This window comes from Hemicordylus capensis, chromosome 2 (assembly GCF_027244095.1).
Source record: "Hemicordylus capensis ecotype Gifberg chromosome 2, rHemCap1.1.pri, whole genome shotgun sequence".
Classification (NCBI taxonomy): domain Eukaryota; kingdom Metazoa; phylum Chordata; class Lepidosauria; order Squamata; family Cordylidae; genus Hemicordylus; species Hemicordylus capensis.
The window spans coordinates 193,885,814-193,907,321 of NC_069658.1; the positions used below are offsets into that span (position 1 = coordinate 193,885,814).

Here is a 21,508-nt window from a genome sequence, read left to right on the forward strand (position 1 = left end):
TTGGAGATCTTTAACCAAGAACTCTCAGCACCCTCAACAAATGGTAACAGCAACTGGGTGGGCTTGCCATATGAACCACAAAGTTTGAGGGTGCATCCTCTACCCCGCCAATATAGCTCGTCTGCAGTGAGTGAGGTGCGATCGGCATGAGTGAGCTGTGCAAAGCAATCAGTGCCAGAGCAGCCCATAGGTGTTTTTAAGCAGTGTAGCTAAATCCCCCCTCAATAGTCTCTAATCCATTCTAGGTCCATTTGTTGTAATGGGCAAGCCAATAGCGTTCAAGGACCGGGTTCTGCATCAAGGTCATCTTATCTGGGTGGGGTAGGGCTACAGAGGGGAAGGGCAGCAAGAGGGCATTCTTTATTATTATTTTACATCCCACTCTTCCTCCAAGGAGCCCAGAGCAGGGTACTACATACTTGAGTTTCTCTTCCACAACAACCCTGTGAAGTAAGTTAGGCTGAGAGAGAAATGACTGGCCCAGAGTCACCCTGAAAGATTCATGGCCGAATGGAGATTTGAACTCGGGTCTCCCCAGTCCTAGTCCGGCACTCTAACCACTACACCACGCTGGTCTCATTAGCTGTGGCGAGGAAGACTTTCACACCCGTGTGACTGCCGAGCTGGATGGAATTCAGAAAATATTTCATGAATATTCTTATCTAGAATGTTCATATACAGTGTTTCCAGCAAAAACAGTTTTCAAAGTCGTTCCCCTGGCACAGGGACAGCTAACCAGGAGGTGAATGAGCTTCTCTTTCAGCACTGCCACTCTGAGGGCGGTGCTAAAGGGGGGTGGGGGTGAAGTTTTGCCACCTGGTTATACTTCCTGGCTCCTGACACCATGGGACGGGGGCGGGGGCGGGGTGGGGAGTAGGGACCAGCCAGCATGCTGTGTGCACTCACAAATCCACTGCTTCCCTCTCATGGTGCCTGGTGCTGGGAGGTACATGGGAAGAGAGCTGGTCTTGTGGTAGCAAGCATGACTTGTCCCCTCAAGCTAAGCAGGGTCTACCCTGGTTGTATATGAATGGGAGACTTGATGTGTGAGCACTGTAAGATATTCCCCTTAAGGGGGATGGAGCTGCTCTGTGAAGAGCATTTAGGCTCCAAGTTCCCTCCCTGGCTTCTCCAAGATAGGGCTGAGAGAGATTCCCACCTGCAACCTTGAAGAAGCCACTGCCAGTCTGTATAGACAATACTGAACGAGATGGACCTATGGTCTGACTCAGTATATGGCAGCTTCCTATGTTCCTATGTCTAACCAGGGGGCAAATCTCCTCCTCCTCCTCCTCCAGTGCCACCATCAGAGTGCCAGTGCTGAAGGAGAAGCTCATTCACCTCCTTCACTTCCTGGTTAGCTTTCCCAGTGCCAGGCACCATGTGGAGCATGCAGGGGACTAGTGGGCAGGTCCTGCTAGTTATCTGTTCCTCCCCATTAGGGCCCAATGCTGGGAGAGCACTGGGCATAGGGTTGCCATATTCTAGCTTCCCAAATCCGGGTGGCCTAATTTGCATATTATGCAAATTATGTGGCAACTAATTGGATGGGGCCGTAGATCAGCAGAAGAGCATCTGTATGCTGGCATACAGAAGGTCTCCGGTTCAGTACCTGGCATCTCCAAATAGACTGGGAAAGACTCGGAGAGCCACTAGCAGTCAGCGCCAGGCCTGCTCAACTTAGGCCCCTCAGCTGTTTTTAGACTACAACTCCCATAATCCCCAGCCACAGTGGCCAATAGCCAGGGATTATGGGAGTTGTAGGCCAACATCTGCAGGAGGGCCGAAGTTGAGCAGGCCTGCTGTAGACAATACAGAGCTAGACAGAACAATGGCCTGACTCGGTATTAGGCCGCTTCCTATGTCCCTGAGTAACCACCACCTGACAGCCACTAACACGTGCAGGCATCCCTGTTTTTCAGAGCTGGTGTGCATGCATGAGGGAGCAGATCAGCACAGCAGGTTTAGGGAGGGAGCAGGAAGCCTGCGCCTTGTTTCTTACCATCCATCTCGGTGGTGTAAACCGAGGAAGGGTCAATGGCCAGGAGCGGCAGAGACACAGCCACAAAGACCAGCAGCAGACAGGACGTCTTGTAGTCCTCCTCTGGGGAAGAGCTGTCTATCAGGGAGGCAAAAAGGATGATGTACAGCAAGAGATTTCAGCAATAAGCTTGATTTACACGGTTGGTTCCTCTCCCCAGCCTGGCTGCTCGACAGGCTCACCAAAAACATACGGGGGTGGGGGAGGCTTTTTAAACCAGTGACAGGCCGATACGTTATCTGATGGATGGAGCGGGCGAGCTGAACAGCACTGTCACTGATTGAATCGACACGTGTGCAGTGGGAAAAGAAACAAAGGGAGAAAAAGCTCGCCACTAGGCATAGCATGTGGCGGAAAGGAAGCCGGAAGGTGCATCTTTCTTCCATGTCCTGCTGCAAGGACTCAGGATACTGCTCTCAAAGTGAGAGACAGGCCTCTCCAGGGAGGGAGGGGAGGGACAATTGCCCAGAATCCCTCCCAGTGTGCGGAACTTGATTGGGTTCACATGTAAAAGAACATCAATGTATCCACCTCCCAAACAGGGAGGACCAAGATACAGTTCACCTCACCTAGCTGAGACTTCATTCATGTAGCAAGAAACACCATAAAAAACAGGGAAGGGGATCCTGTACTCTGGAAACGCAGCCAATGGGCAAGAAGGGCCGAGTCACATGAACAGCCCTAGTGGATCAGGCCCAAGGCCTCTCTAGTCCAGCATCCCCTTTCTCACAGTGGCCCACCAAATACCTCCAGGAAACCCACAAGCAGGAGACGAAGGCATGCCCCCTTTCCTGCCCTTGCTTCCCTGCAACTGATCCTTGGGCTGAGTGGGGCCACGGGCCTAGAACCCCCCTGAGCCAGCCAAAACTTAGGAGGCAGTTCGTCACCCAAGAGGCTGGACAGGCTTATGCAAAGCCCTTTCCTCAAACCCCGGTCAGACTCCTACAGCATGGAGGCGAGTAGCACAGGCTCAGGCCGAGATCGGCACTGGAGAGGTAGAGAAAGCAATGCTTGCAGAGTTGGCTTGGGGAGGCTTCCTACCCAAGCTAAACGCTGCTTTCCTGGTGGCAGCAATTATGAATTCCCAGAGCTGGGGAGGAGATGGGGCATAAGCAGGAAGAAAAACAAGCCTGGAGGTGACTGAGAGGGAGCAACATTCACAATGAGTTGGGCAGCCTCAAGCGCGCGCGCACGCGCACACACACACATGCGCGCTCTCAAGTCTTGGTGTCACTTAAGCGGAGGGATTAAACTCCTGCTCTTTGTATTAAACTCCTTCTATTTGCTTTGCTTTCCTGTCTAGAAAAAACATAGGTGTGTAAGGTGTGTGGAAAGGTGTGACAAATTGCACCTCTCTAAACAGGAATGGCAGTGGGATGGAGGGGAGCCAGAGCTGGAAGAGTCCTTCAGAGACCTGGGCACTGACAAGAAGCTCGAGGAGGCAGAGAGGAAAGGGCTGCTGCAGGAGCCTAGTCTGGCTGCAAGGGGGAAAGTCCCAGCCATCACTGCTGCACTCAACTGCTTCTAGGACTCCAGCAGCAGCCACATCGGTTGAAGATGGCAAAGGGGGGGCTGTCTTTGTACGCACAGTCTCACCTGCCTAGCAAGGGGCTGCCAAGTCCCCCCCTCTATCCACCTATCCACCCCCCCCCCGCCACTCCGCCTGGCCTATTGCAGGGAAGAGATCTAGTGCTGCGCTTCAATCCTTGCCATTGCATTTTTCAAAGTCACGGGAGACCACAGCCCCTCAACTCAGTCCTGACCAAGGGTCTACGGCGACGCACTGGCCTTTCCACAGCTCTGATCCAGGGCACAGCAAGAGAGAATCCAGGAGAGGTAGCCAAGGCACCCTCAGGGGATGGAGCTGCTCTGGGAAGAGCATCTAGGTTCCAAGTTCCCTCCCTGGCAGCATCTCCAAGATAGAGCTGAGAGAGAGACTCCTGCCTGCAACCGTGGAGAAGCCGCTGCCAGTCTGTGAAGACAATACTGAGCTTGATAGACCAAGGGTCTGACTCACTATAGGGCAGCTCCCTATGTCCCTATGTAAGCCAGAGAGCAGAAACGGCCTGCTAATCTAAGAGGAGGACAGGCTCCCAGGCATCAGCAGAGAAGTTTTCGTTGCCGCAGGGACTTGGTGCCGGAGATTCCGAGGCCTACGTATGATGACCTCACAGTGATACCCTTTGCCATAATAACGATGTCAGTGATCTTCACTATTTTTCAAACAGGGAGCCCTTTTGGCCACCCCACCCCCCCAAAAAACAACCCACCTTGAATGCAAAAGCCATTTCCCACTGTGCTGACCTCTGCAGAGTACTGTGTTTTTCCTCAATGCTGGGAGGGCCCTTGAAGAGAGATGGAGCCTTATCTTAAGAGCTCTGTGGGGAAAGCCCTGGGAAGGGCTCCACTTCCCAGCACTCTCTGCACACCTTCCAAGATGCTGCAGGGGCTCACGGGGGCTCCACTTCCCTTCAAGAATCCCCACCCCTCCCCAGTGCTGGGCAGCATGGTGAGAATGGTTGTCCCCCCGGGCACCATACAAAAATTGTGCAGAGGTTTCTGCTTCAGCCGAAGCTTTACACAGGCCCCACAAACCATTAGCCAAGGAGCTGCACTTAGGGCTGATGGCGGCCACCACCGGCCTCTGGGCCTTGCAGTGGAGAACGATGTGGATGTCAGGTCCAAATGTGAAGGAAAGAGAGGAAAGAATTGCACAGAAGCAAAAGCAAGGGGGCAAAAGACACTGCCTGCAAAGTGTCTTCCAGCCCTGCCTCTGTTCAACACCAGTGTGCCTCCAGGCAAGAAGTGTTGGAGTTCCAGTGCATCAACCTTTTGCACCAATTATCTGAATGACCACTAGGGGCACTGGGAACAGAGACAGTGAGTAAGAGTCTCCCTAGCTGTTCTACCTGTCTCTACTCTATGACCCCTGATATGACTCTACAGGTATTTCCTGTGCTGAGTCAGAATCCCTTCCTTTCCTCTTAGAGAGCAGATGGAAACATCTCTCTCTCTCCCCCTACCTATTCATTATGAAATTCTATAGATCAGGGTTAGGTCTCTCCTCTCCAAATTGTAAAAGGTAAAGGTAAAGTGTGCTGTCAAGTCTATTTCGACTCCTGGCGCCCACAGAGCCCTGTGGTTTTCTTGGTAGAGTACAGGAGGAATTTACCATTGCCTCCTCCCGCGCAGTATGAGATGATGCCTTTTCAGCATCTTCCTGTATTGCTGCTGCCCAATATAGTACCAGCAGGGATTCGAACTGGCAACCTTCTGCTTGTTAGTCAAGCATTTCCCCGCTGTGCCACTTAAGGTGGTATCCAAATTGTACTTCACCAATAAAATCTACTTAGTATTTAGATTCCACAAGAATCTCGATGTGTCTTCTCTAAATAGCTGCAACAACTAAACTCTGCATTCTACTCTGTAAATGGAGTGGGCAACTTCTTTAGTGCTTTGCTAAATAACGGGGGTAAAAATTACAGCCCTCAACAAGCAGGTTGCATGCACCTAGCTGTGGGAACCGGAACCCCTGGATACACCCTGCAACAACCACAGCCTGCCACCGCCACCTGAGAAAGATGCAAAGCAAAATGCAGGGAAACCGACACTCTTGGCTAAAGCTCGAGCGGGAGTCTTTTAACGCAAACAAACCGGTGACAGCATCCAAGCAACGGCAGCTCCCGGAGACAGAGTTAAATATTTATTATCGCCGAGATGACGCACCGCCTGGAAAGATGCCCTGTACCGTTCTTTGATACGCTACACTTTCCTGGTGCCAGAGAAGCTGCCTTCTGGGCCTCTTGCATGGATGAGAGAGGAAGGCCTTTGGCACAGCCACCGTTCGGCCACGCTGGGATGGGGGACGGAGAAAGAGAGGCAAGTTCGGCTCTTACCTTTCTTCAGGCTGGAAAGGGCAGCCACCAGGGCTGGGTCGATGTCACATGGGGCCCCTGCAGCTGTGGCTAGTTCGAAGATGCTCAAGGTGATCTAAAGGAAAGGCAGCCAAGGTGGAATTAGACATTAGAAGAGACACACATGGAGCTGCTACTGCTCCTTGTCTCTTTGTTCCAATCTGTGCTGTGGCCTTTACTGCAACACAAGGCAGGACCTCGGCCTGATCTATACCTGCAGGAGAAGAAGGGGGGAGAATCCTAGACTTTGCCGCTTCTTGCATGCAGAAGGTTCCAAGTTCCCTCCCTGGCAGCATCTCCAAGGTAGGGCTGAGAGAGACTCCTGCTCGCAACCTTGGAGAAGCCGCTGCCAGTCTGGGTAGACAAGATTGAGCTAGCTGGACCAAGGGTCTGATTCAGTATATGGCAGCTTCCTATGTTCCTATGACCGCAGGTGGGGGTGCCAGTCTTTAATGGCAAAACACACCACATCACTTCTTTCAATGGCGGGGTGGTGGCAAAGCACACTAGCACATCAGGGGAAATCTTCTACCCCAGCCCTCTCCTCGAGGTGCTCACTTTTGGCTTTTTATAGAAGGGAGCATTCAAGAAGTTAACTAGGAACCTAGGAAGCTGCCGTCTACCGAGTCAGACCATTGGTCCATCCAGCTCAGTACTGCCTACACTGTCTGGCAGCAGCTCTCCAAGGTTTCAGGCAGGGGTCTCTCCCAGTCCTACCTGGAGATGCTGCTAGGCCAGGGAGTGAAACTGGGACCTTCTGCATGCAAGCAGATGCTCTGCCACTGAACTATGGACCCATCCCCTAAAGGGGGATATCTTACAGGGCTCACATGTAGTCTCCCATCCCAGTGCAAACCAGGGCAGATCCTGTTTAGCACAAGGGACAGTTCATGCTCACTACCGGAAGAACAGCTTTCCTCCCCCACCACCTGCGGAAGGCGGCATTCCTTGTGGTGAGCCAGGTCTAGGCCACTTGCTTGGAGCCGTAAGCAGAGCGCAAGTCTGCGCATACACAGAATGGCAAGTAATGCTTGCAGGTGGGGCCAAGGTTTCATCAGCTTCCACAAGCACCTGGGGAGAAAGGGGTGAGAAGCAAGGGCGGCGGAAGGGGAGAGGCAAAGGCTTGGAGAAGCCTGGCTGGTGTGGGGATGTTGCTCTGGCCGAGTTCCACAGCCACAGATGGACTACAGCCAGGGATCGTGCTTTGATTTCTCATGCCAGGGCTGAGCAAAAGCGCTAACACGGACAGTGAGCAGAACAAAACCCAAAGCCAGTTGCAGACATATCAGCACTCCCTCCCCTGCCAGGATCTTTTTGACAGGCTTCCACCCATAGCGCACATGCCTGCATCTGAGCAGCCAGAAGGCTCCCTCCTGTTCCTGCTGCCTGAACACAAATCAGCTTGTACCTCAGGAGAACCAGCACTCCATCTCACAGGAGATAAAGGACAGATACCAAGAGGCTCAAGGTCTTTGGTTCTGCCAGGATTGTCTCCAGCTCCCGATCCAGGGTTTTAACCCGCAGTTCCGAAGCACCTGATACTCGCTTCACCTCCTCCTCCTCCTCCGTCGTCAACCCTAACCCATCCCTCCTGCTCCCTGTGAATCGCTCGCCTCCCTCCCCTTTCTGTCATCCACCAAACATGGTTTGTACGGTCCCTGCTGAGCCAGGACAATGATGTGTCCGTCCTATACTGCATGCCGTAGCACACCATTCAAAGCCGAATAATATCAGTCCCTGTATTAGGAGGCGACACCTGGGCTGGAGACATGCTCAAGCCCTGAGAGGAATCCAAAGAGAAGTTCTCAGTGCTGAAATCATGTGTGTGTGTGTCCCACTTCGTACATCACCTGGGTTGGCAATATCCTCCGCGTAGAAGTATGCTCCGCCAGGGGCACCGTGAGGGGGTGACCTCATCAGCCACCTCCCTCAGCATCTCTGACCTCTCCCAGAAAGGAAGTGTAGCAGCAGAGGCACCTGCACAGGGCAGGGGGCAAGAGCTCCTCCTCTCCCTAGCTCTCGGCTGCTTCCACCTTCCTATGTGCTTGTATTATAATAGTAGAGACTTAAAATCACAGACATAATCATCCCTGCAGGGAGTGGTTAGGATTGAGTTTCATGACCCAGAGGGAGGCTGCGGGCCCCAGCTCTTTCCAGGACCGAGCAACGCCCCTGTGTGCCCCTCTACCAGGCACACCGTGGCATCTTCACAGGCAAGGCAAGCCCAGCAGGAAGAACGACAGAGGCGTGCCGAAGCTCCACTGGCCCAATCTCCTCTCTCCTTTTTGAGAGGGGAGAATTACACAAAGCAGGTCTCCGGGCAGGCAGGCAGGCAGGCAGGCGGCCACAGGGCAAGACTCCCCTCCGCCGGTTAGGGCACATGGGTGAGAGACGGGAGAGGCGCGCGTGACCGCATCGGCATATATGGACCAGGATTGTGCGTCAAGTTATTTCCGGGAAAGAGGGAGGGGAGAGGCGAGGCATTAAGTGGATCTCAGCGTCTCCTGCAAGTTTCACGTGAGCTAGCACAGAAGGGAGTTGGGGGCTGGAGGAAGTTTTAAACACTGATAGCCGTTAAAAGCAGAAGGGACCAGAGGCGGCTGCCTCAAGCCCACTCCCGCGCTCGCCAGCTGAAGCCTCTCTCGCAAGCGCACGTCTTGCCTTGACACAAGAGGCTGCGAATGACGGAGAAGCGCGCCCCCCCCGCCTTCTTGGGCAGCCGGTGCCAATTAATCACCCTCGCGGCTAAACACTCCCAACTAATTTCTAAATATTTTTCCAACTCTGAATTCTTGGCTGTGGCTCCGCATTCTGTCTTCTCCAGCGAGTGTAAGAACCAGAGAGTTCTGGCGGGGGAGAGAGAGGGAGAGGGAGAGGGAGAAATGGCAAGGAGCTCTGTCCCCTCCGCCTTCTTGGAAGCAAATGAAGGGAAGCACCAGCCCACCACACAGCCTGCAGAGTCCTTTGGGCCACGTTTGCCGTCAGACCTGCATTAGAAGGTGGGCTGAGCCCAGAGGTGGTCCTTTTATCTTTAAAAAGTCGCAGCAGGAGGCCGGGAGTGTGGCACATGATGGTGGGAGGGGTGGGCGATACTTTCTCACGGTGCCATTTTCACAACAAAACTTTGCCCACCCTCCCAAATGCCAATTCCCCCCCCCCCGGCAAAGCAAGCGAGGACACTTTCTGTGGTCTAAACCTGGATTCATACATATTCAACATGCTCAAATCCTTGGTATGAATTTGTATGCATTGTAATAGATGTATTTATTTATTTATCATATTTCTATGTCGCCTGGGATGTGTGTCTCTAGGTGGTGTACACGATTTCAAACGATGACGAATATAGAACAGAGTAGAAACAAAACAATTTCACAGAATAAAAAAGTCAAAACAATTTCATGGGATAAAAACCACTGAACAGTTTAAAATTGAGTTCAGTTAAAAGCCTGAGAGAACAGGTGTGTCTTGAAGGTCTTCCTAAAAGCAATAGGAGATGGAGATTTGAGATTATGAAAATTCATGCCAGCTGGCCAGTTCTGTTCTTAGGCAGGTCATCAGCTACTAGCCCAGGAGGCCAACAGACATTTATGAATGGAGCCTTAATGGCCTTCAAATACTAGGGGGGCAGGCATCAAGAGTCTTAAGATGGCATATTTTTAATTATTATTTATTTACGTTTATATCTCGCTCATCCTCCAAGAAGCCCAGAGCAGTGTACATGGACATGTTTATCCTCACAACAACCCTGTGAGATAGATTAGACAGAGATATGTAACTGGCTCGGAATCATCGAATATGTTTAGTCACTGAGCAGGCATTTGAACTTGGGTCTCCCCCGTCTTAGTCCAACACTCTTACCACTATACCATGCTATTGTGATGGCCTCACCTGATGGCAGCGGCTGATGTGAGAGCGTAAGATAATTCCTTCTCCTCCCCTGCCTACCAGCTAGGGGTGTTTGGCGGGGAGAGTCAGAGAAAAGGAATAGCAGTTGCAGGCTGAAGAGGAAACACATACAGGCAGGGTTTGGGAGCAGCTGCACTGCAAAAGCTTAAGAGACACCACTAAGGTTGCCTTCCCTTCAAGACTCCTGGAAACTCCAAGCCATTCAGCAGCTGGAAGCAATTCTGGAGATTTTAATGGCCTGATGTTGGGGGAAATGTTGGGTGTGGGGGGGGGTGTTAATATCTAGGAATAATTTCAGTCAAGCTGGCAAGCCTAGAGAGAACATGGGTGCAAGGTTTGCTCTCTGGGAACTGATGTAACCTATTGCTGACTTGTAGGGATACCCTGCTCCTTCAGCTCAATCTGGTGTTCAGCTTGCATATTTGCAAATCATCCAATATCACAAAGACACAATAAGCCTCCAGTGACCTCCCATCCATCTGAAGCCAGTATCCAAAGAGTACGACATCCCTAGAGCTTCTCACTGCCCAGGGAAGTAGGCATGTAAGAATATCATGCTTTTCCATCCATTATCTTGCTTCCTCTATCCAAGTCAGTCTGCTAGCCACCAAGGGAGTTGTGAAAGCAAATATTTGCCTGTGCCCATAGATTTAATTCAAACTTGTCTGGTCCTGCCCAAGGAGGTGTTCCCAGATGGCAACCACAGTTTTAGGAGTCATGCAAAGAAAAATAAAGCATGCAGGAGGTTTCAAGTCCCCTCCCTGGCAGCATTTATTTATTACATTTTATATCCCGCTCTTCCTCCAAGGAGCCCAGAGCAGTGTATTACATACTTAAGTTTCTCCTCTCAACAACCCTGTGAGGTAGGTTAGGCTGAGAGAGAAGTGACTGGCCCAGAGTTACCCAGCAAGTATCATGGCTGAATGGGGATTTGGGAATTCAGGTCTCCCCAGTCCTAGTCTGGCACTCTAACCACTACACCTTGCATCTGCAAGATAGGGTTGAGAGAGACTCCTGCCTGCAACCTTGGAGAAGCCGCTGCCAGTCTGTGATGACAATACTGAGCAAGCTGGACCAATGGTCTGGCTTGGAATAAGGCAGCTGCCCATGTTCCTAGGTATTTCTCCACTTTCGCTTCACCATATCCGTACTCTTGTTAAGACAGGGAACAAAGAGGCACACACACAGAGCTGCTTTAACCCTAACCGGTAATCTGAAAGTCAGTTGTGTTCTCATGGCTGGTTTGGTGGGAGAGCATCTGCGTCCGATCCAATGCCTGGCATCTCCAGGTAGGGCTGGGAGAGACCCCCTGCCTGAAACCTTGGAGAGCTACCAAGAATTGTCAGAGCAGACAGTACTGCGTGAGATGGAGCAAGCGCCTGACTCACATAAGGCAGCTTCCTAGGATCCTATGAGGAGACCTGGGTTCAAGACTCAGCTCTGGTCCACACTTTGGGGTCTTGTGCAAATCAGGGCCTCTCCCAACCACAATCCCCAGCTCAGAAATGGTTGGTGAGTTGTTTATGAGGGTGAACGCAACAAAGAGACGATGATGAAAAGTAGTGAATCACACTGAGGAGAGCTGGCGAGGAGGGGACAGCAAGTTGGGAAGAGTGAAGGGCTAAGCCCCCTCCTGCTGCCCTTTAGGGTGAGCTTTACCAAAGCATCGGAGCACCCAGGCTGCTCCTCCCGAGGGCAAGCACTTGCTTGCAGGAGTGGTGGTAAACTGGGGTGGCTGTGGGCAACAGTGCCACCTAGTGACACCTTTTTTACTACAGTTCTGTCAACATAAACCGTCGGAGATGCACAACCAGCTTTTAGTGCTCTGTGGGACACGGCCTTTTTCATTAGTGCAACAGCTGAGAGACTGCTGCAGTTCCTCCGTCTTGACAAAAAGCTAGGGGTGAGGAAGGGAGGAATAGGAGGGAGATTAGAAGCAACTTACTCTTCAAAGGCAAGAGAAGCCTGCAGTGCCAGCTCTGCCCACATCCCCGGAGAGAGGCTGCTTTGAAAGCAACCCAGAGGAGAGGTGATGTCTCTGAGCAGTTGAAAGGGGACGGTGTCAGGAGAGCCGCAGGGAAGCTGAGCAGCTCTGCTCACGTCGTCGCTACGCAACAAGGGCACGAGTGCCTGGGCTGGGCAACTGCACTCAGTCAACTAGCTCACCTGGGGTACCTGGAGCTGCGAGGATCAGCTAGGAAGCAGGCTCCGGGAAAGCTCTGCTGATGCTGCAGTGCTGGGGCGGCAGCATTGTGCTTATGGAGATGAGCCTGGACAGGAAGGGCAAAAATACACACGTGCACACATGCGCACGCGTGCATGCACGCACACACACCACTAAGCTGGAACAATGTTAACGGTTGCCAAGTAGTACATTCTAAATTTAGGCACTGGCAGGATGCAGAATTCTGCCAGTGTAGAACGGTGAGCTCAAAAACACCCCTTTACAATTCAGCTCCCAGCAAATACAAAATATGCATTTTTGCCTCGGATGCTTTACTTGCCTGATGGAATCTTAACCGGGTTCTGAAGGGGAGGAATGAGTTGCACATCAAAAAGTAGGAATAATAAAAGAGCAGAAGGGGGGGGTGTGCCAAAGCAGGACGACAGCCCTGTGGTGCCTTGGGCTAGACCCACACAAACACTCGATTTCTGAAATGAGGCTTGCCTGTGACTCAAGCCTGCCTGGCAGACACACCTCTTTACAGCCCAGTTGTGGAGGGAAGAGGGGGGAAATGTACTCTCTTCTTAAATATTTCTTCATGAGCTCAGAAGCTGAGCCTTGGCACTGAAAGCCATGTTTCTTGAGTTTGATTTAGGATCATGCTTGGAGGGGGGAAAAACCCTGTAAGTGGCATCACCATGGTGGCTCATGCACTACCTGGAGTGTCCGGGAATCAATAAATATGCAACACTCTTCTGTCTTCTTCATTCACCAACAGCTTTTCACAGAAATCTTCTCTGAACACCACAGTTTCTTTCTGCTGATTCTCTCAGGCGCCCACCAGTGTTCCCTCTAACAGGGATTCCCAGATGTTGACTACAACTCCCATAATCCCCAGTCAAAGGCATTGCAGCTGAGGATTCTGGGAGTTGTAGTCAAAAACATCTGGGAATCCCTGTTAGAGGGAACACTGGTGCCTACTTCTTCATCTCTGCCAGACAGCTGTTGGTGAGGGAACACTGGTGCCCACTTACTTGCCCGATCGAATCTTAATCAGGTTCTGATAACCTGGCCTCTCTCCCTCCCGCACATCACAGGTCAACCTGGAATCTATAGAGGCTTAGGGCCCTGTGGGCCATGCCTGTGTCAGAATTGCCTTCTTATTCCCTTCTTGTTCCTTCCCTCTCAACGTCTGCTTTAGTGTGCAATGGAGAGGAAGTGAAGGCAGGCCTGTTGTACCCCCCAGCAAACCATCCCTTACCCCTCATCTGGCTCTTTTGACCCCTCCTTGAAGTGCTTCCTGTGTCGCCCTGAGGCAGAGGCACTGTCAACTCAAGGGCCAGCCAGGTTGGGCACAGGCCCAAGGGAGCACACCTACCAGAGGGCCTGCGCAGCGTCAGCCCCAGCTCTGAAGCCCCAGTAAGCCTCCCTCTGGGGCCCAGGCAATGGTGGGCAGCAGTGGGCACTACCCCTACAGCACCACTGCCCACAGCTAGCATACCAGTGCTGAGGAGGGAGCATCTGTCCACTTCCTGGTTAGCTTTCCCAGGCACCAGCTGGAGGCAGTGTGTGCCCACTTGCACTAGGGGGGCACTCGGGGCTTTGCCCCAGGAGGGACCCCGCCCCTGCCCCCTGGGCTTACTAACTTTGGCCACATGCATCACACAGTGGCCTTGGAAACCTTTCCTCTCCCTACTTTCACCCAAGGAGATTGGATGTGTGTGTCTCACTCAGTCTTCTAAACACTGGCTTCGTTCTGCAACGGGTCCCATACTGTGGAGCCAGACAACAGCTCTGCCTAAATTATCATCTCATTGGGGTGGTAACAGACACGTCCTATTGAATTAGCCCTGTTCACTCAAGCCTGGTTGTTAGCCAGCCCAAACCAGCAAGGCTGTTAAGGGTGCTTCTGACTTGCCCCAAGACTTTCCTCGTGCCCCAGCTGAGTGTCCCTTCAAAAACGTGGCCTTTGTCTCACCACTGGCCCTGCTGTAGATTTCTCCAAGATGCAGGCCTGGATCTCCAGGATCCATCGAGGATCCCACGGCTGGACCCTTCCGCAGCGGCCAGGACATCCTTGGCTTCTCGTGGTGACATTGCTTCCTTCAGCAATCTGGGCGTGAGACTCTGTATTTCCCCACAGGGACACTTGAAAAGCCACAGCCGCGTGGGTCAAACTGACCCAGAACTGTTGCCTGGCACAAAAAGAGGCGGGTGTGCTCTCTCCATTCAACCCCTGCAGTCATGTGCCCTGCAGGGCACACTAGTTGCTTCCACTGCTCCCTTCACTCTCCCCATTCACTCAGTCTGGATCCAGGCCTTGTGGGGCTCTGGGTAAGCAAAGGCCAGGATCCAGCTGCTATCTGCAGCCACCTGTCTCAGTATTCAGCAGGGCTGCTCTCATGGCCCTAAACAGGGTCAGTGGAGGGCCCAGCCAGGGTCGGAGAGCCGGGCGCACTCCCGATCGGTGATCAAGGTAGGAGGAGGGGAGAGTGACTGTATGGGAGCCAGGAGCTGGACAAGAGGCATGGCCAACCCATATTCTGAACCCAGCATTTTATCGAGAGTGGATGAAAAGCTGTGTGCCGGACAGCCTCTGGCTCCCACCCAATCACTCTCCTCTCCTTCTACCTTGATCAGGAGCACAGATAGCTCTCCTACTCTGGCGGGGCCCTCCTCTGAACCTGTTTAGGGTCATGAGAACAGCTCTACTTAGAAGTATCCCAACAGGCCTAGCTGCCAGTGTCCCCATGACTGATCCTAGTGCTGACTGGAGTCCATGTGAAAGCTTCCACCAACGTCGTGTTCCCTGTACAAAGGACTCTCTGGTGTTGCTTTCATGGTATTGCTAAACCGGTTAAAGGTGCAGGCAGAAGCTTCTACATGGACTTCAAAGAGTCGCGGAGCAACCACAAAGGCAGCGGCAACTTTGCTAGTCAGGGTACATGTAAAAGGGGCCTTAAAGGAGAGGGTGAGTGGTTGCTAGGCAGCTCACACACCAAAGCAGTGTTCTCTCTAACAGGGATTCCCCGATGTTCTTGACTACAACTCCCAGCATCCCCAGCTGCAATGCCTTTGGCTGGGGATTATGGGAGTTGTAATCAACAACATCTGGGAATCCCCGTTAGAGGGAACACTGGTTTCTAGGCAGAGAATTCGGGAGGATGGGTAATTAGGTACACACACAGAGAGAGAGAGAGAGAGACAACACACACAGAGAGGAGAAAAGGATTCATAAAGATCTAGCAATATTATCCCCGGCCAAATATGAAATCCAAGATGGCCACTGTGGGGCAGGCATTTGGGAGCCTTGGTGAAGAGAACACCTGATATTAGAAAAGGATTGGACAGGGAGGATGGGCAGGTAGGTAGCCATCCTCTTGCATCCCACCATTTCCCCATCCTCTGAACACTGGACAAGAGCTGGTCCCGGCGTGTGTAAAAACAACCTACAATTTGCCCCCGTAGCTGACTCCCAAGTGGGCCATTTCCCCACAGGCCTGCCTCTCTCTCTCTCTCTCTCTCTCTCTCTCTCTCTCTCCCCCATTCTGGGAGGCTCTTCTTGACAAATTCTGCTCTGTGCCCCATTGTCATTCTGTTCAGGAGAGCTGCTCACTGTCTCTGACACCATCCCTTTCCCTGCAGCTGGCTGGGGATGTAAATCGGCGTTTCTGGATTTATCTACGGGGCCTCACCACTAATAATACTTGCAATTAAGTCTGAGGCAGCAGGGAGGAGAAGGTGAGTAGGTAGAGAACAACACTATCAACATCGCCTTGGAATTAATCAACCTCATCATTTACACTCTTCACGCAGTTCCCCAGCCCTCAGGGACAGGGACGGCATCGGAGCCAGTCCACGATGGTGGACGGCTGCCCCTAGAGGCAGGATGGAGAGCAAAGAGAAAATATACACTCCATGGAGAGCAGGGTGGAAAGGAAACCATGCAACCCAAGCATACTGGTGGTGGGCCAATTTAAAATGAGAACAAGCAAACCAGTACATCTGTGAGTCATTCCTAGACTTAAATATCTAGCACAGTAGCCAGAGCACTGTGACATGAAGTCGTCAAAAGAATAGGGGTAGAGAGTCCCCAAAGGAGATAAAGAAAGACAATCACCGCTCTAAAATGCCTACTTTTCAGTATTTTTTCCACCCCACAACATCAAGTAGCTTTTAGCAGAAGTATGCAGACTTTATTCCATACTTCAGTGTTTCCTTTGGGTTTGCAGCAGTTTCTGTTCCTTCCAGAAACTCTTGTCACAGCACAGAGAAGGCTCACGCACTATAGGCAGTAATTACTCAGTTCTGCATTTTCCATATATTTTGGAGGCTCCTTTTCTTTAGCTTTTAAGTGGCGTTTAAGTTGGAGGAGGTAACTACGGTGGCGGCAGGCGGGGGGGGACACAGACTGGCATATATTTCCAACATCACTTTTCAAAGAAATATAAAGGAATTTCAGAGTTAAAATCAATTCTGTGCCCTTTAAGTGTGGCAAAAGGAGTCATTATTTATTTAAGTTTCTAGCTCTCTGCAGACTGTTTAGGATCATTTGAAAAGCATTAAGATTGTGGAATTTCTGGTTCAGCCCAAACACTCTGTGCTCTTAGTCCTGATTAACAGAAAATGTACAAAAGCCAGGCTCTCAGAAAGCAACAGGAAAGAGCTGTGGTCCAACAAAACAGAGACTAGAGTAGGAGTCTATATGGCATCAAAGGGGCCAAGAGACTGCACAGCAATCCCACAAATGGGCTGCACAACAATCCAATGCCCAGGACTACAATCCTGGGAGCACTCAAGGAGAACCCCTTCCCCTGCATGACGGTCCTGGGAATCTGCTGCTGGCTGTGCCCTGCCAACTAACGGGACCACTGAGCTCTGCCTGACTGACTACTGTCCGTAATCTCTTTTGCAGTCAGGTCCTAATGGACTGATTGCTTCTTTTGTAGTTTGGTTAGAACCCGGGAGGAAAAGAGACTGGGCAATCTCCTTTATGGGACTAACTGGTTGTTGGTACAGGAGTACAAAACCTCTCAAGCACAGAACTCCCGGTCCTTCCATTATTATTGCTGTTATAATTGGCACTTGTTGTATGACCCTTCAGAGTTTTAGGAACGTAGGAAGCTGCCTTATACTGAGTCAAACCATAAGTCCATCTAGCTCAGTATTGTCAACACTGACTGGCAGCAGCTTCTCCAAGGTTGCAGGCAGGAGTCTCTCCCAGCCTTATCTGGAGATGCCAGGGATTGAACTGGGACCTTCAGCATGCAAAGCAGATGCTCTGCCACTGAGCTACAGCCCCATCCCCAAAGATGGCATATGTGGGTTTCCCATTGAGGAACTGACCACACCAAGACCTGCTTAGCTTCAGCAAGGTAGCTGAACTGTGTGCCCTTAGACCATGCTCTGGGACTTTTCAAAGGGCTTCACAGACATTTTCACAAAAACCCTTACAACAATTCTGTAAGGTAGGTCAGTATTATTACCCTCACATTGCAAATGGCGGGGGGTGGAGGTGGGGTGGTCTGAAGCTGAGAGTGCCTTTCCCAAGGCCTTCTGTTTGCAAGGTGCAGTATATGATGCAGAACATAAAGCTCCTTGCAAACTGGGAACAGTGGGGAAAGACGGCAGAGGAGGATAAGCCAACACAGCGGCATGTAACATAGGAACACAGGAAGTAGTGGACTTAGACCAAGTCATCCCATTGGTCCATCTAGCTCAGTGTTGTCTACACCAGGTGTTGGAAATGTGCAACTCTCCAGATGTCGCTGAACTATAGCTCCCATCATCCCCAGCCGTAATAAATTGCGGCTGGAGGTGATGGGAATTGTCATGCAACAACATCTAGAGAGTGGCATATGTTGCCTACCCCGGATTTACACTGATTGGAGGCAGCTTCTCCAAGGTTGCGGGCAGGAGTCTCTCCCAGCCCTGCCTGGAGATGCTGCCAGGGAGGGAACCTGGGACCGTCTGCAGGCCAAGCAGGCACTCTGCCACCGAGCTGTGGCCCTATCCCCTAAGGGGAATGTCTTTCGGCACTCACATGTCGTCTCCCATTCAAATGCAAACCAAGGCAGACCCTGCTTAGCCAAGGGGGGGGGATTCATGCTCGCTCCCACAGTCAGGGCTAAGAGCTTAAGCCAAAGGAACGGCAACGCCAGATGCCACTTCTGCTCCTCTAGAGCCGGCACCCCCAAACTGCGGGGCCCTCCAGATGTTGCTGAACTACAACTCCCAGCATCCCTAGACACAATTTTTTGTGGCTGGGTATGCTGGAAGTTGTAGTTCAGCAACATCTGGAGGGCCCTGCAGTTTGGGGGTGCCTGCTCTAGACATTCTGACCTGCGGCTCTGACCAGCAGAGGCCACACCAACTCATCCGCCACAGCAGCACGGGAGAGCAGAGCCCTGCAACTGCACTCACACAGGCAGCAACAGCTAGAAACACCCCATTCAATCCAGAGGCTGGAGCAGGGAGCAGGAGACTGGCTTCCCTGGAGCCCCACCCTCTCCGGCCACTCTGCCAGCTGGGACACAGCCGCTCTGCTCACCGGACCCCAAAGCTCAGGCCTCCGCCACTGCCCCTGCTCCACAGGGGTCCACCTCAGCACATCGCACTGTGACCAAGGGCTCCGGAGACGCTCAAGGACGCCGCGACATTGCCACGGCAGCATCAACCCGGGCTGAGCTGCATAAGTCACGGCACGTCAAAGGATATTCAGCACTGAGGGAAGAGGCGCCCCACCTCCGCAGCGGAGAGAATGGAAATAGGACAGAGGCTGAGCCTCTAGGGGGGGCCAGGGGAGGTAGGGGGGCTCCTCCAATGGAGCACTCAGCCTGGCCTGATGCAGAGATGCCAGCCGGAGTCCTCTGCTCCCCCCACCCTGCCCTAAACGCCAGCCATTTGCTGCAATTGTGCGCTGATGTAAAAAAACTGTCCAGCCGTGCAGAGTGTATGGAATAGGGAATGATGGCACAGCAGGCATTCTAAAGCTGGAGCCCATAGAACGGGGCGGAAATCCATTAACCTCAGGCAGTGGAGTCACCAGACACTTGTGCAGGGCATCGGCTGGAACAGTAGCAGAGACTCCAGGGCTCCTTCCCAGACCTTTTTATTTAAACAGCCCGTGGCGTCCTGGGCAAGATTAGCCTGCGTCTTAGAGCTCCACACAACAGAGCGGATGTGCTCACAGCGGATCCCAGAAGAACTCAATTGCCCCAAGGCCATTCATTCAAAGCTGACGTGATTACGTTTTAATTGGGAGGTTCGCAATCCTGGGCTGCTTTTTCAAAACAAAAACATTTCTCTCTCCTTGTTGAGGTGGATGGGGATGTCACAGATGAAAGGGGGAATGTCTTGAGGAGGCTCACGACAGGATTCAAATCTGCAAAGTGATGCAGCCCAGAGTCCAGGGAGAGAGGCCGAGCGGCACCATCTTGCTTTAGCAAAAACAGGACATGAACTGTGTTCACCTGAACCCAGGACTAGGTTTTCCCCAAGTTCTTTAGAACATTAGAAATCAGGGAGTTATCTCAAATTCAGAGCTCTCTTACTTTGGGGTAAATATAGATATAATGTGTATTTAACCTCTTTTTTTTTTTTTAAGGGACTTGTCTTAAATTCAGAGTCGTCTTGTATTTGGGTAAATATGGTATGACAAAACAGAGGTTACTCTATGCTTTCCTGGAATCTACAATCATCTTTTTTCTTAATAAAAGTTCATATGGCTTCAGTCCGATTTAACAGGTTCTGGAGAGTTACTTTGCAAAACTCTTCCCCATGTGCCTCGTAAGGTCATTCGCAATAGCGGGGTCAGACCAGCGGCAGCCCATGTCCAGCCGCCGCCATGGCCCCACTCGCACGACCCCCTACATCTGACGTCAGACGTGGGGGTTAGCCATGCCCGGGCATCTGACATCAGATGCGGGGCGGGGGGTGATCTGGCTCCAGAATGGGGCCACACAGCCCCGTTCAGGAGTTAGATTCAGGCCAGTGCTGCGTTCACACAGTGCGGCTAGGAGCGGCTCTTCCTTGCCTTAAAGGCAGGGAGAGCCTCTCCTGGCCGTGCGGTGAATGCAGCGCTGGACATCTAATTCCATGTGGCCCCGTTCAGGAGCTAGATTGAGGCCAACGCTGAGTTCACAGCACGGACAGAAGCAGCTCTCCCTGCCTTTAAGGAAAGACTCCTGCCTGTTCAATCCCTGGCATCTACAGGTAGGGTTAGGAAAGACTCCTGCCTGAAACCTTGGAGAGCCTTTAAGGCAGGGAAGATCCATTCCTGGCCATGCTGTGAATGCAGCGATGGCCATTTAACTCCCGAACAGGGCTGTGCTGCCCCACTCAGGAATTAAACCAGCCCCCCCGCCCCACGTCTGACATCAGGGGCCGCAGCCTGGGTTCTTTGAACCCGGTTGCCCAATGATGGCTACGCCCCTGGCTATTCGCTACTGTTGAGTTGTTTTCAGAATAATATCTTGTTGTCTAGAGCTGGGTTGTATGGACTCTGGCTATACAGTGCCTGTAAATCCCCAAGCCAGAGAGTTCTAGGTTGTTGAAGCCCCGTCTAAGCCTGGTCAGTGGCTTTAGATCAGTCTTCAACTAGTGACAGCCTACCTTGAAGGCGTGGCGTGCTCCTAGATTTGGGATCGGAGCAATCTCTCTACTGAGGGTAGATTCCAGGAAAACAGAGTAACCCCCGTTTTGCCACATATGGTAACAGGCTGAGAAGTACAGCATCAGAGGATGAGACCATAGCTCACTGGTAGAGCATCTGCTTTGCATACAGAAAGTCCAGGTTCAATCCCTGGCATCTACAGGTAGGGTTAGGAAAGACTCCTGCCTGAAACCTTGGAGAGCCGCAGCCAGTCAGTTTTGTAGACCAGAGATTCTCAATGTTGGGTCCCCAGATGTTATTGGACTTCAACTCCCATAATCCCCAACCAAAGGCCACTGGGGCTGGAGATTCTGGGAGTTGAAGTCCAATAACATCTGGGGACCCAACGTTGAGAATCCCTGTTGTAGACAATACTGAGCTAAATACTAGAAGGTGGGCCAATGGTCTGACTTGGTATAAGGCAGCTTCCTAGGTTCCTATGACAGTCCACCAAGGCTGATTTTGCAGCCATCAGCTCTGCCTGTAGCCAGCAAGGACTAATTGCAATTCGCTGTTTTTCAGTCCACACACATACTTCTGCACTGCCTTCCTCTAGGATGATGCCTGCTGCCACATATGCATGCATGATCTCAGAACAAAAAGGAAGCTGGCTTGCTTTCTTCTTAAATTTTTATATGTACATTTATGCAGATTTAACTGATGAACATTTCTTCAATCAGGTGACAGCCTTAGTAACTGAACAATGGAAATCAGGTTTCATCCACAAGTACATAACCAGTTCCAGAATAGCTGTTACACAGCAAACACCACACTATAACCAAAGATTTCTACCCAACATGCCATTAAGCCAGGAACAGGAAGGATCAACA

The 21,508-nt window shown here is 51.8% G+C and overlaps 1 protein-coding gene across 12 annotated transcripts in view; it reads right to left on the minus strand.

Annotated features, from left to right (window-relative positions):
• NCKAP1L (NCK associated protein 1 like) overlaps positions 1-21,508 on the minus strand; it is a 102,392-nt gene that overhangs the window by 17,947 nt on the left and 62,937 nt on the right. For 11 of the 12 annotated variants that reach the window (XM_053291310.1, XM_053291313.1, XM_053291305.1 and 8 more), the window contains 2 exons: positions 5,938-6,031; positions 2,003-2,119 (listed from right to left, as the gene is read on the minus strand). In XM_053291310.1, coding sequence (XP_053147285.1) covers positions 2,003-2,119; positions 5,938-6,031 — 211 coding nt within the window. Of the gene's footprint in view, positions 1-2,002; positions 2,120-5,937; positions 6,032-9,240; positions 9,433-21,508 lie in introns of those variants that run through there. The other variant, XM_053291314.1, reaches the window with a different exon arrangement.